The sequence below is a fragment of the Ciconia boyciana genome, chromosome 21 (assembly GCF_034638445.1).
Source record: "Ciconia boyciana chromosome 21, ASM3463844v1, whole genome shotgun sequence".
In the NCBI taxonomy this organism is placed as follows: Eukaryota; Metazoa; Chordata; class Aves; order Ciconiiformes; family Ciconiidae; genus Ciconia; species Ciconia boyciana.
In genome coordinates this window covers 7,525,305-7,539,127 of record NC_132954.1, presented here as the reverse complement: position 1 = coordinate 7,539,127, position 13,823 = coordinate 7,525,305, and the positions used below count along the sequence as shown (strand labels likewise).

General features: G+C 48.8%; 1 protein-coding gene across 1 annotated transcript in view; it reads left to right on the top strand.

Moving 5' to 3' along the window:
• Positions 1-13,823, top strand: part of GRIK3 (glutamate ionotropic receptor kainate type subunit 3) — a 123,580-nt gene that overhangs the window by 94,663 nt on the left and 15,094 nt on the right. Inside the window, exons 10-11 of the mRNA XM_072884958.1 lie at positions 907-1,110; positions 10,210-10,433. Of these exons, the coding sequence (XP_072741059.1) occupies positions 907-1,110; positions 10,210-10,433 (428 nt within the window). The remainder of the gene's footprint in view (positions 1-906; positions 1,111-10,209; positions 10,434-13,823) is intronic.

The window sequence follows — 13,823 nt, the reverse complement described above, 5'->3', positions numbered from 1 at the left end:
GTATCAGCTGCTGTTGATATCCCATCCTCCCCTTGCTTTCTAGCTTTGCCTGCTGCCCACCATTTTTTGCCATTTCCATCTGTCCTCTACGCGTTTTCTCCCTCGGGCTCCCCAGTGTCCCTCTCTCGTCCTCAGTGACTGCCCAAGCCTGATATTCACCAAAGGGCTGTGCAGTTTGCTGTGAGTTTGCTAACTTCACCTGCCAGCCTCTGCTAAAGAGGCAGGGATCCACAGGGCAAAGCCTGCTGCAAAGCACTTTATTAGGTATTTTTCACTTGTGCTGGTGCTTGGCACTGCTATGATTGAAGACACCCCCAACCTTCCCACGGCAGGCATAACTGGAGCAGACGGCAAAAACTCTCTCTGGGCAGCAGTAGGGCCCCATATCCCATCAGCTAGTGCCGGTCAAGAGGAAAGCAAGCTAAACTGGGAACTGTTTTGGGCTGGCCACCAGCCACACACGGCTTCACCCTGTATTTAACCCACCAGCCTCTTGCTTGCTGCAGCTGCAGCGAATGACAGGTACTGCGGTGCGGTTCAGACACATTCAACCCCAAGTCCTGTTGTACAGGACTTGGGGTTGAATTTTTCCTCTCCCTTTTTATTGTTTCTCAACACTTTTCATTTTCAGAGCATGAAATAGTTATTTTTCTCCCTGAAATCCTACCAAATGGAAAACAGTTGGCTGCTCAGAAGAGACAAAATTAAATTTTGTGGGGTAAACAAGGTTGCTAATTAGCTGATGTGCTGTGCAAAGTTAATTTATTCCCAACATGTCACGGTGCCAGCCCTGCTCAAAGAGCCTGCGCCTCGTGGCTCAGGCTGACCCGCAGTGGCAGCCCTGCCTCCGGTGGGAGCTGGGACCACAGCTGACCCTTAACGGGGACTTTTTGCCTTCCCGTGCAGGAAGAGCCCTTTGTCATGTTCCGTAAGTCTGACACAGCCCTGTTCGGGAACGACCGCTTTGAGGGTTACTGCATCGACCTCCTGAAGGAGCTGGCCATCATCCTGGGCTTCACCTATGAGATCCGCCTGGTGGAGGACGGGAAATACGGGGCGCAGGATGAGAAGGGGCAGTGGAACGGCATGATCAAGGAGCTCATCGACCACGTGAGTGAGGCCCATCTGTGGCGCGGGCAGCTGGCGGCTGCCGAGGGGCGGCTGTGCCCGGGCTGTCCCCGAGGCTTTCTGCCTGGGGTGGGACGGGTGCCTGCTGCTCGCTGGCTCGGGACACCCGCAGCAAGATCCTAACCCTGCCTGGGCTCTGCCTGCGTTGCACGGTTTGTCAGAAGAGTATCTCTTTGTCTGACTCTTCCAAATATTCTCTTGGGGTTTCTGAAAATGGACATTCCCACAGTACAGAAAAGGGCTCCGTGGCTTCAGCCGCAGACCCTCCCTGCTGGGCTGCTGCCCCGCAGTGGGATGCAGGCTGGGCACGCAGAGAGGAGGGAAGAGGCTTCTCCACGGCCCGGCTGCACGCTGGCTCTCCTGAGCCAGCAGCACGGCCACCCGGGCAGGAGCAGTGCACGCCTGCTCTTATCGCCCAAGGACGCTGCTGCTCTGCCCCTGACAAACATGGGCCAGGGCACAACACTGAGGTGGCTCAGGGACCCCAGACAAGTCCCAGACACAGCTCAGCTGAATCCAGATGACGTATCCAGACTGCAAGAGCAGGTGTGCAGGGGACAGTTTAATATATTTTTTTTTTAATAAGTGCAGCTTATTTTCTAAAATCTCCTGGGATGTGGAGCTCCCCCTGCAGCAGCGCAGCTGTGCTTTTCCTTCCGCGGCCACTTCTAAAAGCCCATTAAACACTAGTGAAACTGTCGTGGCAGCTTTTCTCTCGTCAGACTAGTCACCTAGTCCAAAACCTCAACTCACAGCCAGAAGTTGCTCAGTTTCCTAATTAGATATTTTGCCTCCAGCACATCCTGTGATCCCAGAAGCCCAGTTAGGGAGGTGAGGAAAGCTGGTGTTTTTATGAATCTCTTATTCCCAGAAAAGGTCTCTGCAAGAAAAGATCAGGACAAAATTAATCTATGATCTCCACAGCACAGGCAGCAGTATAAGCCGTCCCAGAGCTATAACACAGCTCTCTCCTCCTGAATATCCTGCTCAAGTGGCGCAGCCCTTGGGCCACCTCTCATGTTCCTGGCTACATTTTGAAAACATTGCCTAAGCAGAAAAGAGACAAAAATAATCCCACATACGTAGCAGCTGTGATGCTCTTACAGTTCATGTGAGAAGAACGTATTTGCTGGGTGAGTCACTTCAGTAAATGAGCTTCCTTGTGAACAGATAACAGAGCACTGTCTGACGGTGAGACTGTGGAGCTGGGGCTCAGGGATCCAGGTTGTGTTTCCAGATTTGGCTTGTCTGCCCTAAATGACATTGGACAAGTCGCTTCTGTGCAATACTTCCTCCATCTGTAAAATGCAGATGATAATGATTATGTCCCTTATAGGGACAAAGTGATGCTTAATCAGTTTGCGAAGAGCACTCTAGTCCTTAGATGGCTCACCTTGGAGAAGCGGGAAGTGCGGCAAGGGCATGCAAGGACAGCCCTTGGGGGAGCAGGACGCTGTGCCTCACAGGGCAACATGCCACAGGCTGTGCAAACCTGCCTTTGTATTTTTGCTTCCAGAAAACTCCATACAGCTCAAAATACCGATTTCATAGTCTCTTACGCAACAGCCTTGCTAAGTTAGACAAGTGACAGTCAGTGTCCCAGTGGAAGAGGCTGGTGCTTTGCTGCTCTGAGTGATGTGTGTGACATAGATAGGAAGAGACGCGGAGCACAGGCTGCGAACCTCAGCAGCGTGCTCCGGGACAGAGCCTCCTGCGTCCCGCACCCGCTGCCGGGAGCAGAGCCTGTGGCTCTCACCGCAGAGCATCTGCAGTGCAGGGCTCTGAAGAAGTAAATCGCTCCAAAGCAGGAAATAAGGTATAGGAAATAGAAACCGGACTGTCATTTCATCCAAACCATGGCACTTCCAATGCCCTGCAAGATGTTACAGGGCTCTCGGGAGGCTTTCAGCCATTCCCAAAGCCGTGTGTGGTCAGCTAAAAGAGACAGATCGACAAGAAGGTACAGGGAACCACCTCATTAAGTAACACAAAATTCATGGTCAACTTGCATTAAAGTATTTCTTGGCTAACTATTTAAAAAGCAAATTAACATACAGCAACAGAAAAGGGCCAAATCCCCTCTTCTTGCATGTTTTACTGCAGCATCAAGTTTGAAATCTGCTTTCTAACAGGTGTGGTTGGGTGCACGCCTTGGAGTGATTTATAACCGTTGCGCAAACCCCATATGAAGCCATTATTTTCTTTATCTGCATGTCATTGCTTTTTATAGCAGTGTTTATGTAAAGCATTAAAAAGTGAAACTGCAACCAGATGGGGCCCTTCCTCAGCAGCACAGCATCTTTAAATCGCGTGGGGAAAGGAACAACTGATTGGCACTTTGCAATGGGAAAGTTCAAACTTATTTCACACCTAGTAGGAAAAGTGTTGGAGACAGCATTCAAACAAAGTTGTAGTGATGAAAACAGGGCTGCCCACACGGTGAGTTTGATATCTAGGCTGGCTTTCCTCCATGTTCAGTGTCTCATTCTCATAAAAGAATTGGGATTGTTCAGGTGGGAGCGTAAAGCAGGTAGGATTTTGTGAGGTCCGAACACCCCGGGCCAGGATTAACTCTATGCAGAAATTGTGCATTGCTGAAGACCCACTTAACTCATGTGCATCTGAGACTGAGCCGCCCAGGACTGCTGTGATGCACCAGCGCCGGGGGGCTGAGCGGATGTGCAGGCTTGGCTGAATGCCCTGTGTAGGGGAGGGTGCTCCTGAGGTGAAATAAGAGGCTAAAATGGTGATTGTTATCACTCGGAAGGGCTGAGCGCCGTGGGAGCGACACATGCTGTGTACCAGGAATAGCCCAATCCGAGGCTGAAATTCAGCGAAAAGGAGATGGGCGAAACGAGGGGCAGCCCATCACTCAGGATGGCCTTCTGCTGGGCTGGGAAGTACAGCAGAGAGGAGCTGGGCGCAGGTGGCAGGCAGGGCAGCCCAGGTAGGCGTATAATTACAGTGTTTCAGGGATGATGGTGCCTACCACACAAAGGTGTAAATCACAGAGCACATGACGGAGGACGGGCTGTTTACACAGTGAGCTCTCATGGCTTGTTTTGGAGTTTCGCATCAAGCCGCTTCCCCCGTCCTCTCTGATCCAGACATGCCTGGCCAGAGGCAGTAATGCCTTAGGCTATGATCCTCTGTAAAATTGCTTTGTTTCTAGTTTGGCCTTAAGCACAGACAGGAAAAGCAACAACAGTCAGAGCAGCTCACAGCATGATCCCGTCTTCCAGGTCCCCGGTAGCAGATCTGGAGAAGACAGCCTCGTGCGGTTAGATACAAAAGCCCTGCCCTGCTGCCTTTCATCTGCTGCTCGTCCTTCATCACAAACAAAATCCCTGTTTTGGGGGAGCCCAGTCCATTCCCTGGAGAACTAGACTCTTTCCTCACCGCAGCTGCTTGCTTATTGTCACTGTCCCTGGCCACTCCTGCGGAGGAGCCTCAATCAGACGGGCCATGAAAGCTGAACTCACGACACTGGCATTTGGGGAGGTCTGGGGCACCCAGGTGACACAGAGAAGCTCCTGTGCCCTGCATCCATAATATACGGGGAACCTGGCAGCTGCCAGATCTCCCCCTTTCATCAGTAGTGAACTGTTATTGATGTTTATTCATAGAAATTACTATCGATACAAGCAAAACTACACTGTGCATTGTGGCCCATCCGTTCTGATTTATAAATTCTAGTTGTCTGGCAAAATAATGCCTGCAAATCTTCCCTATTGTTTGTGGGCAGAATCACATAAAACCAGCAAAATGAGTTGTTCTGGACATTTTGCACAAACTTGTTCACAAATAAAACTTGTCTTCTGCTGAGACAGTGCATATCAGATTTCCATTCAATCTGAAACTTCATGTGGGAATAAAAAAGGTATGAAAAATAATAGGGTTTCTAATGGAAATCCCTGCCAATGGTAACTATAGAGAAGATGTAATATGTATCCTTAGGGACGATTTATGACAGTTGATTTAACACTTTCACAATAAATGGGCATTTATTGACAGTAAATTCTGGCAGAATACATACTGCACCACATTGCCACATTCCCATTAATGTTCCTGCACTGGTGGATGTTTATTTCAAGTGCCGTGAGCTGGGGATTCATTTGGAAGCCACTGGGCCAGGAACAGAAAAAAACCAATTATGTTGGATGAAGTGTCCTCCATCTCTGGTTTATCCACTGCAGGAACTCAGCGTTAGGGAGGAGACAGAAATAAGCCAAAACAGCTGGCTGCACTTTCTCCTTTTGTGCTCAGCATCGTTAATTGGGTGGATTCGTATTTATCATACTCAGCAATCCAGGTGATGGACGCATACTGAAGGGTATGTTGGGAGCCCTGAGTTCTCTGCTTGCTTCTGCAGGTCTCTCTGGACCTGCCTTTCCCTCCCCCGGCTTGCTCCCCTGCCAGTGCTTCATAGGATAGGGCTTGTCTCTCAAAATACGGCCGTTCTCACTGGGATCCTACAGCCTTTGACATCTCTTCGGTACAATTAATGGTAGTTCTGTCTCTGAGGAACTTCCCTAAAGAAAAGATTACAAGAGGCCCAACAGGACTTCATGGTCCTCATTTCTCCTCTTCAGCTTACAGCTAGGTTTTCCCTGCCGACATCTGTTCTTAATTCACCACTGATATTAAGTAAATTCATTGACAAATATTATGTCTAAATTAGGACTGAAATTGTAAGAGCAGCCATTAAGAGCTGCAGTCAGACAATTAACGCTGACCCCCTGCGCACGGTGCATGTGGTGGGAGGCCGAGGCACCTCTGGGATGCTGCCGGGTACGACCTCGCTCTCCCTCGAGCATCACTTCTCACGCTGAGTGTTTTCCTATCCCTGGCCAGCAAGAGGGGAGGGCTGCGGGCACAGGGCTCTCGGCAGAGCGCTCAGTCGCCTGCTAAAGCAGCAGCCCCTCTGTCTCCAAGCCGCAGGCTGCAAGACAGACCCACTGCCTCGGGTCTGCCTGGCCTTGTCGTCCCCCAGTGCTCCTGGATGTCTGTGCCCAAGGATGCCCGGGTGCTGGCTCCGCTGCAGGGGAAGATGCAGAAAGACGCAGGAGTGAGGCCAGCACGCAGCAGACCGTGCTGGGACGGGGTGCTGGAGCACGGCACAGCAGCCGAGCAAGCAAAGCAGGGAGGGGAGCAGAAATGGGACCTGAAGCAGGGCGGTGGGAGCAGAAGAGCAGAAAAGCGCTGCAGCCCCAGCACTGGCAGTGGTGGTGGCAAAAGAGACTGAGGGATGAAAGTGTCGATGCTGCCAGACAGACACCTGAATAACAATTAAATAAGTAAAATATGCACTATTTACCTGTCTCTCAGGCAACACACACATAATTAGTTTATGTAAATACCTAACTCAGATTGGCAAAATAAGCACAGAGGCAGCTTATTTTCTTGAATAAATATTTATCTTGGTGCTTATGCTGTTTGTGGGCTCTGCTGTGACTGGCCGTCACACGCAGCTTTCCTCCAGCGGAGGTCGGATGGTGCAGGATTTCCACAGTGACCGTGGCTGCGCAAGAGCTGTTCTGACCCACAGGCCACATTCCCGTGATAACTGAGAACTTGAAGATAAGACTTAGCATTTTCTGATAAAAGCCAAATATCTCTGCAGAGAACACAATCCTCCATCCACTGAATGCCCAGTGAACTTGCATCAGTTCCACCCAAGTGAAAATGCTGTAACACTGGGTGAATAAGGAGATCCAAACCCTTCAAGGTGTGTTAGAGAAGTGTCTGCATTTGGTGTGTAGCTGCCTTGGCAAAATTCATCGTTTTGGCCTCAATTCAGCAGAACACTTAAGAACATACATAAGACTTGGAAGGCATGCAAGCTCCAGTAAAAGAGAAGTGTGTGCTTAAGTGGTTTTGCTGGATAAGGGCCTTTAAGCCACTGGCACTTGCTATAACTCCTCATTTTTAATAAAACCCATCTTACTGTGCAACAGCATAAAAGTTGGGGCTGAGGGAAGGAAGCGTCAGGGCCTGATAATTGACTTCCCGGTTTGTAATGTCAGAGCACGACAAATGAAAGCTTCGCCCTTGGTGGGTTTTGATTTAGATCCTCTCAGTCAGCAAACCCTTAATTAGAGGCCACCTTCAGAAAAATCTGCATTGACAAAAAGGGCATCAAAGTGCAGCCCCGTACTGCCTTTAATAGCTCAGGACACCACACCAGACTGGGCTCCCTAATACATGCTCCATTCTGCCTGTGTGTGACATTTACTGCCAAGGACACAGGGCTGTGATCAAATGACGGGAGCTGCTGAAATGACACAGTAAAATTTTATTTCTGCACTAAAAGCATTTTGATTCTTGGGCATCCATGCAGATTTCTCTCTCTTCATTTTCTGTGGTAAAGCATAAACTCCTAGCTGTTATTTAGCTTGCTATATCATTTTGACAAATTTGGCGTAGGATCTTTCAGAAAGGCAGTTGCTAGCGAGCACTGACCACAGAACTGCTCATTTGTTTCCTCCTTCAGAAAAATCCGTAGCCAAATCCTTCAATATCTCCTTCGGTTTTCCCTGTTGAGTCAGGACACCCACACAGAAGTGATGGAGGAGCTGAAATGCTGCATTTCTTTTGCCACTTCTGCCTTGTGGCTTTGGAGACTGATAAGCCAAAATTCTCAAGTGTGCTGTAACGTGGGGAGAGCTGCCGAGCTACAAACCTGCCGGGCATCCTCTGCCAGGACGGTACCACGGATGCAGACTGCTCCCGAGATGCAGAACTTCACCATCTCCAGCTGGGCAGCCAGCACTGCCTGTCCGCTTCTGAAAACCACGGTCCTTCAGTTTTCACCCGTGTCACCACAGCCACAGCCGGCACAAAAGGGGTCACTGGGAACATATTGTTTCCATTTTCTCTAAGTTTTGACAAATGCCAGTGACTGAAACGGACACTTTCTGTACCAAGCTGATTTAAAAATATATTTCCATTTGGAAAGCAACAAGGAAAGGGAACCAACCAGGGCTTGGCAAAAGAATCACATTAGAAAAAAATACACATTTTTACCCTTGTTAGAGAATTCCTGAAACTCTTCTGTTCAGGACCTCTAGAGGTACGTTCTTTGGAGAGGAGACCCTTTCATACACACACATATATATGTATGTGATGGATAAAAGCTCATGTAGAAACTCTTCTTATAGAAAAAGGTCCAGATTCCTGTATTTAAAAATATTCCACTGACTTTCATCACAGATTTGCAAGGTCAAACAAGATCATTAGTCTGACCTTCCTCCACAACACAGGCCAGAGATCTTCACCAGTTTCTACAGTGAACCCATAGTTTCTGTTGGAATAAAGCATGTTCTAGCAAGACAGCTAATATTGATTTAAAGTTTGCAAGTAATGACAAATCCACTATCTCTCTAGGTAATTATCACTCATGGTTAATTTAGAATTTTAATTTTCAGAACCAGATGTTAAATAAATCTTGCACGGGTATGCTAGGCATCTGGCACGGGGGGAGGTACTGCTCAACTTCAGATACTTAATTTATATGCCTGCATTTCCTCTGAAGTCAATGATACCACAAGAGTGCTTTGCAAACCCCAAGCAAGGCAGCCGACATTGAGGTAGCCTTGGATGTATTTACTGAAGGTTTTTATAAGAACCTGAATGAATACTTAGTGAGAGGACATGAATTCGGCTCTTAGGCAACAGAAAGAGATTGTATGTGGTCGCTCACTGAATCTAGCATAGAAATTATTAAACAACAGAAATAATAGAAAGAAACACAATTCATACAAGAAGTCAGGATGAATAATACGCTCAGCTTAAATTCCTCGTGCAGCTCAGACAGTTCCAGCATGATGGGCTGTGAAGTCCACCATTAATTAGCAGAAGCCTTTCCTGGGTGGGGCTTGCAGCCCTTCGCACGGAAGAAAGACCTAACGGGAACGGATTGAGGCTTTGCTCACTCCCACCAGCCAGGCACGCTTGCGAGCACTCCCGAAGAGCAGCGCTCCTACCCTACGCCACGGCTTCCTTAGAATGAGCCTTTCAAGTTGCATCATGAAGTCAACTGAGAGGAAAGAAATTGAACCTTTTACCTCATGCTGCTACAATACTACTTCCTGCAACTTCATTCTGGAATGGCCTCCCTCTGCAACTTTCTCCTCTCACAGCAACGTTGAAAGGAAGGCCAACAAAAACAGGTCATCTCTGCAAATGGTGAGATTTGCACACAGCGAACTGTCGTAAAGACTTCTGCAGCAAGAAGCAAGCACAGCAAGGATCGCAGACGTTTTATACCATTTTAAGATGTAATTGTTCTGACCATCTCAGAAGAGCCTATCGAAATGAGCTCATTGCACCTGGGCAAAAGCTGCGGAGACTGGAAGATGTCTCTCTTGTCTGCGCTATATTTTGGTAGCTAACAACAGCCGAAAATCTATACGATAAAAGTCATAGAGTATAATTGGCAAACAGTAGACCACATTTCGCTCTCCAGCTCGCTGATTTAAATCAGGAACATCTCTTGAAGATGGTAAACACATCCACACTGCCACCTCCAGAGTCTCACCCAGCGTGTTTTAGAGACCCTGCATCTGTGTTGGGGTTTTGTTTAAGTGATGAGAAGTATTTGTAATAACTGGACCATATTACAGCAGTTCCACGTTCCGCCTGTCCTGTCTCAGGTGTTCTCGTGCCTAATGCACATAGACCAGTCCTTGCTCCCTTACCTGGAGGGCTTTGGAGCAGAGCTCACAGAAAGCTGCCCAAACACCATTCGTGTGCAACGCAGTGCAGCTCTGATGACAGCTTTGTGTTTGCCTGGACAGCAAGGTTGCAGGTCTGAAGGGAAGCAGTTACACGGAGTCCATCCTGTGCCAGGCACAGAGGGCCCTGCCTGCGCCGGGAAGCGGGGCAGGAGGCCCAGCCTGGCTCTGGCAGAGGCACAGGGCAGACTCACCCCATGTGCAAAGGGAGGTGGGAAGCCCAGGGCTGCGCTTCAGGGTTTTTTTGACCAAATACTTCAGTGTGACTGCTGTGGGTGTTTCAAAGGGGATGGAAACGCCTCGGTTTCTAATGCCTTCTTTCTCTCTCCCTCTGTGTTGTGCACAGAAAGCTGATCTGGCCGTTGCTCCTCTCACCATCACCCATGTTCGGGAGAAAGCGATAGACTTCTCCAAGCCCTTTATGACCCTGGGGGTCAGCATCTTGTACCGGAAGCCCAACGGGACCAACCCCAGCGTGTTCTCCTTCCTCAACCCCCTGTCTCCTGACATTTGGATGTACATCCTCCTCGCCTACCTGGGGGTCAGCTGCGTGCTGTTTGTCATAGCCAGGTAAGAGGATGCCAGTGCCACCCCACCCGACTGCCATCACGCCGCATCTGCTGCCATGCGACAAGACGCCCTCCCCATGCTCAGATCCGTTTTGCTGCCCGGTGTGTCACAGGGATCCAACCACCCAGCGGGAGCCGCAGCATTAAACCCATGTCATTAATGAAATGACTTTTAGTCCATTACCCAAAGGCAGGCTGGTCCCTTGGCGTGGGGTTGCTCACAACTGCCAGACTCCCGTGCTCTGTTCCCTTTCGGACCTGTATCTCGGTGTGGTTATAGAGGTGACACAAACCACACAGTGAAAATTAAAGATGAGCTATCCACAGGGGAAATTCGTTTCCTTCTTCGCTAGCTCCAGCCTGTGTTATATCCTTTGTACTGCTTTACCATGCTAAATATGCTTGTGTTTGTTTGCTTTATTATCATAAACCTGTAAGCCTCTTTTGCTGTATCAGGGCAGGCAGTTCCACAGATTTAGTAGACTTCCAGTACAAAAGAATTTTAAATTGCACTTTCTTTTATGATTTTAGAAATTTTGTTGCCTTTCCATCTCATTAACACCTCCCTGGTATAATGAAGGGTAATTTTCCTGCTCTGTATCGTTCATCATTCGTGCTCTTGTTAGGTCGCTTCTCACCCACCTTCTCCAGGGAGAAGCCCAGCCTCTCTGCTGTGTCCTGGACACAAAGCTCCCGTGTCCGGCACCATTTTCAGCTCCTGTCTCTGAATCCTCCACCAGCAAAGCTCCCACAAACCCTTCCCTATATCAAAAGAATGAAGAATCCATTGCTACGGATCAGACAATGTGTCTGTTTACAAAATTAATATGCATCTAATTAGCATGTTTAAAACCTCTATATTTAAAAGTAGCAGAATTTGCATATATTTGCATGCGTTATTCATTTCACAGAGTCTTTGATGAGACGCACAGTCCAGGGCTGCTCTCAATACGTGATTCCACCTTTTCAGACCAAAACAAAGCACTTGCCTCCCTCCTGCCAGGCAGCCGCCCTCTCTGGCCATGCACAGCCCTCGCTAGATGCTTAAATATTTTGTGCAAACACCATGTCCAGGGAAGTTTCCTAAGCACAATCTGCAGTTAGACACTCATTTCTCATTTCTTCCAGTGCAAGTTATGCCAGTGCTGCCTTCAGAAACCTCCCTGCTGGCCCCACAGCTTGGACTGGGGCTGTGCGTAGACCCTCTCCCTCCAAGGGCTGCTGTGCTGTGTTTTCCTCCGAGCATCCTCCAGAAACCAGCTTCTATCTAATCCACTGACATCAGTCAGTTAGTCAAAGTAAAGATTAAATACTAAACTGCAGCAACCAGAATCCATTAACCCTCATGTTACAACAAATCTGCAATTTTCAACATCCCTCAGGTCCACAGAGGCATTTAGAAATGATTTCCTGAGTTTACTATGTAATATCCTAATTACACATAACAGCAGTTGTCAAAGTAAACTCGGCTTAGCAGACAGTATTAGTGCTCCAAACCCCCTGGGATGGCGAAGCAGCTACATCGCCTGATCCTTCCTCTGCAGAGGCGCACAGCCAGAGAGGTTGCACTTCACTCTTAGAGGACACAGAAGGCCTTCCACGTTCAAGATTTTAACTGCAATCGTTCTCCTCCCTAGCCTTTGCGACGCACCTCTATCAGATGGAGATACACCAGGTTTCCAGGCGCTTTCCTGAGGTCCCACGGCAGCTGTCTGAGCCCGGGTGGCTTTGCAGGCTGTTTGCACAGTGCCCGCTGAGAGCACAGGCCTGGGCTCTCATGGCATTGCAGTACAAACAGCAGCTCATAAAAACAAGCGAACAGTTCATTTCAGCAAGCAGGTGGTGCAACGCGCAGAAAGGGTAGCGCTTGTTACTCCTGTACTACAAGAGGCCGCGAGTCGCGATGCCATTAACGCACGGCTCCACCTTCCCGCCAGCTCTGCCCTGCAGACCCCCCCGGCTGGAGGCAAGCAGCACTGCTGGGCAAGTGGCCGGGGGGCACACAAAATGCAGGATGGTTTGGCAGAACATTGCTGCCGGCTTTGTCCTGGCCCACCTGAAAGCCCTGGGAAGACTGTCGGGGACCCCAGCAGGGCAGGATGAGGTCCTCAGTGGTTTTGCTTGGTGTCAGAGGGGAACCAGATGCTCTCAGCAGGAAAAGACACTCATCTGGGAAAATGAACCCGAGGTAATTACGAAAAGGAAAAATATTGCGATGACTGATAGAGCTCCTTCACTTTATGTCTCTGTTAGCCATGCAGAACATAGCTAGATGGGCTCTGCTGCCATAACGTCTTTGGCTCTGATACCATAAAGTATTAGACTGCTTGCGTGGCTCGGAATGACAATTCAAATACAATTTTACATTTATGAGTTTATTTTTCCCGACGCATATAATGGCAAAATCCAGCCCAAATTGTCCAGATCACACTTTCAAAGCACACTAAATGTGCAAATTGTATCCGCACGTGAAACTCACCGTAGTAAATACTGTGGAAAGGTTGAAGGAAATGCTAGGACAGGCCCTGAAATGAAAACACCTTAGAAGCTACTTTTTACAGACAGGAAAATCTAGATGCTCTGTTCAGAGAGCTGCGGGGCTGCCCAGCCTCGGGCAGCCCGTCCCGCTGCCGGCAGCGATGTGCTCGCAGCGCCTGCCCCGATCCACCGAGTCGGGTGCCCAGGCACCCCAACCAGGGTACCGGCCCGATAATCTCCCCCTGCCGTGCCCGGCGCTGGAGGGCACTCGCTGCCCAGACCCCGCGGGTGCCCAAACAGGCGGCAGTCGCACTCGGGAACCGAGTGTCTGTTTTGACACCCCTCTGGTGACTGCCCTGGCGCCGTGAACACTGGGGTCTGAACCACTTGCGGTGCTAGGCTTTGTGGCTGGCGTTGAGGGATGAAAACCTGAAGAACTGTGGTTTAGTCTCTGTTTGTCTTCTGAAATGACCTGAAATGAGCCTCATCTACATCGTAGCAGTTATGATGTAATACAACAGTTTTTCCCTATCAGGCTATTTTTTGGCTGAAATTTAAGCTATAAAATATTGCAATTACAGTTTCTTTTTCACATGTTTTGCTCCTGACATTTCTTCTGTCTTCCTGTTCTTTTAAAGAACACCAAGTATTCAGCGTAATTAAGGTTCTGCAGGAATGATCTTTTAACATATAGAGATGAAGAGCAAGAGATTTCATGGGGAAAATATTTACTGCATTCAGAAGTAATGGAAACAGTATCTGCTTTTGACCCCAGCAAGGCCTCTAAAATTCAATTCTCGGGAGAAAACCACAGTCAAAATAGCAAAGCCTTAATTCAAAGACATGAGTCTCCTGAACTAGGCACCAGAGTCCTCTGCTGACGCTATAATCATAGGTCAATGCCACTTAAAAC